Raw genomic sequence first — 2,519 nt, forward strand, 5'->3', positions numbered from 1 at the left:
GTGGGCGTGTATGGCCAGGGACTCAGACATGTTCGGGAGCGCGTTGATGAAGTGCTCACAGGCCGTCTTGAAGGCCTTGGCAAAGCGAGAGTCGTCCTTGAAAGTGACGCGGACCAGGGTCAGGTAATGGGAGTAGAGATCCAGCATCGTCTGGATCGTGTCCGAGCACACGTAGTCGGGGGGGAGTGAGGAGCGAGCGAGCATGTGCGACATGTCAGGCCTCAGCGGCGATGATTGCCGATGACGGGCCTCCTCGTTCGCGCGCTTCACCTCCCGACGCCCCCACCTCCTTGACGAAACCGAAGAAGATGTTGCGGAGTGCCTCGATGCCTTTCGTAGGCTCCACGTCCTCGTTGTCCAGGAGCCGATACAGCAGTTCCAAGTCTGCGAGCCGCTCTGCATGGAAGGCGAGTGCGGCGTTGGCGAAGGCCATAAGGATTTGATGGTGCGGCTGGCTCTCCAGCATCGACTTTCGGACCACACGCACAGCCCCTCGCGAGGTAGAGGGGTAGACGGGCTCCCAAATTGCCTTTTCCGCGGCCACGCAGCCCTCGACCGTTCGGATGTACTTTGCCACAGCAGCTTCGTCTGCATGCCCCGCTGACACCTCCGCCGCAAAAAGCCCGGCCTTGTACACGTAGTGCAGGTAGACTTCCCTCAAGACATGGTCCTCAAGTTGCTCTTTGTAGAAGCCCACAGGGTGCGAGGGCTCCAGGGTCGTGCCCAGCGCCACGAAGGAGCCGATCACGCGGCGCAACACGGCCAGGGTTCTCGGGGGGGGGGGGGCGGGGCTGGCACGCAGATCAGCCACAACGGCGTTGAAGGCCCGCTGCAGCAAGTTTGAAATGTCGCGTCGGAGAACACGCTGTCGCCAGACGAGCGGGACGAGCTCGGCGATAAACATGACGCCTTGGGAGGGGTCGATGCCCTTCTTGTGGTGGTGCTTGGTGATCCAGAACCGGTCCAGGTAGGCCAGCAATTTCCCGCCGGTCTCCATTCCCTTCGTATATAATGTGTAAAAATCTGCATACAATGTCAAAAACTGGAAGGCCGTGTGAGACTCGGCCGCCGTGAGAAGACGCACCACCACTGCATCGCAATGCTGATGCAAGAAGTCGTGCAAGTGGTCGTACAGTCGCCGATGAACCCCTCCCCCACTGCCTGCTATCCCCGCCCCTGCTGCCGCAGGAGGCCCGCCGAGTCCCCCAACAGGTGGACTGGTGCAAATGCGGTAGACGTCCGTGTAGAGGGCCAGCCACGAGGCCTCTGCCGCCGGCAGGCCTTCCCCCGAAGTCAACCCGTCCAAGGTCGCGTGAATGCGGCTCCAAGCCGCTGAGAAATCAACAGCCTTCGAAGCCATGCCAAGGCTCACCCGACTCCCGCTCGCTCCGCCCCCATGCGGAGGGTTCCGCTGCGACTCGGCCAAGCTCGAAGCGCTCGTAGTGGAGGCGAGGGACGAGGCCGCGTCCTCGCCTCGCGACGAAAGCCGGCGGATGAAGGTCTTCATGCCCTCCACCTTTATGTGTCACGCGACAGGGCTGGCCTTCGACAGGACCCTGCAACTCTTATGATGTCCTAAGTGGATAGTACGACCGACCAGATTGTAGTCTTACCTCCAGCTACGAAAAATTTCCCTAAAATTTAGAATACAGTGTTAGACCGAGAAATATGAGCATCCTTTTCCATTCCGCACGCTCCCCGAAAGGAGGACAATGATAGCATAGTTTCGCGCGTGGAATCAATCATTACAACTGTGGAGCATTAAAGACGCGGCCAGGCAAGACATGTGCCCATGGAAAGTCCCTCGCCAGACACGACCCATCAATGCTGAGCTCCGTCACGAGGACGCACGCGCTTCGTCTCCTTTCTTGAGCATTTAGTCATGATAGTGACGATGGCCTCGCCCATGAACAACGTGAGGCATAATCAAATAGCGCGGATGTACGGGGGATCGGGATTGTGGACTTCACTTGCCAAGAAAAAGACGCCCCTGGAGGAAGGGCTCTGTCCCACGCCATCCCTCTCCTAGGTCCGTCCTCTCAGAGGCTACGAGCCAAAGATATTGAGCCCATGACGCCCTTCTTGCCACTCGGACACTGCGATTCAGAACAGGACGCTGCCGATGCACTGTCAGCTAGTGCCAGAACCCGTGCTTGTCCATGCAAGAGCGGACATGCGCAGTTCGCTAGTTGCACCCGGGCGGCGACTTGGCTTTTCCATCCCAGGCGCCCGGGGGCGATGGGAGACCTGCGTGGACAAGAGTGCGCCCCGCACGCCCGTCTTTGGACTGCGCGGGTGTCTTTCATGCGTCCGGGGCTCCTGGCTCTCATGCTCGATCCATCCGTGCGTGCCTTCTGCGGTGATCGCACACTGGGGGTGCGATCAGGCGAAGGGGGATACCTTATTGGGTTCGAAAGCAAAGTGCCCTGCTTCGTGTGGCTCGGTTGGCTAGGGGAGGGCGACATCTTACCCCATTGCTGCTGCCACTGCCAAATAAGATTGTATGGGGTTACAACGAT

The 2,519-nt window shown here is 59.5% G+C and overlaps 1 protein-coding gene across 1 annotated transcript; it reads right to left on the reverse strand.

Moving 5' to 3' along the window:
- Positions 1–773: 773 nt before the first annotated feature.
- NGA_2087300 (cul2 protein) lies at positions 774–1,636 on the reverse strand (the record flags this gene model as incomplete). Its single annotated transcript, XM_005855380.1, has 1 exon — positions 774–1,636. A coding segment is annotated over exon 1 (734 nt), but the record flags the coding sequence as incomplete, so codon positions are not given.
- Positions 1,637–2,519: the final 883 nt, after the last annotated feature.

This window comes from Nannochloropsis gaditana, assembly GCF_000240725.1.
Source record: "Nannochloropsis gaditana CCMP526 unplaced genomic scaffold scaffold211, whole genome shotgun sequence".
In the NCBI taxonomy this organism is placed as follows: domain Eukaryota; class Eustigmatophyceae; order Eustigmatales; family Monodopsidaceae; genus Microchloropsis; species Microchloropsis gaditana.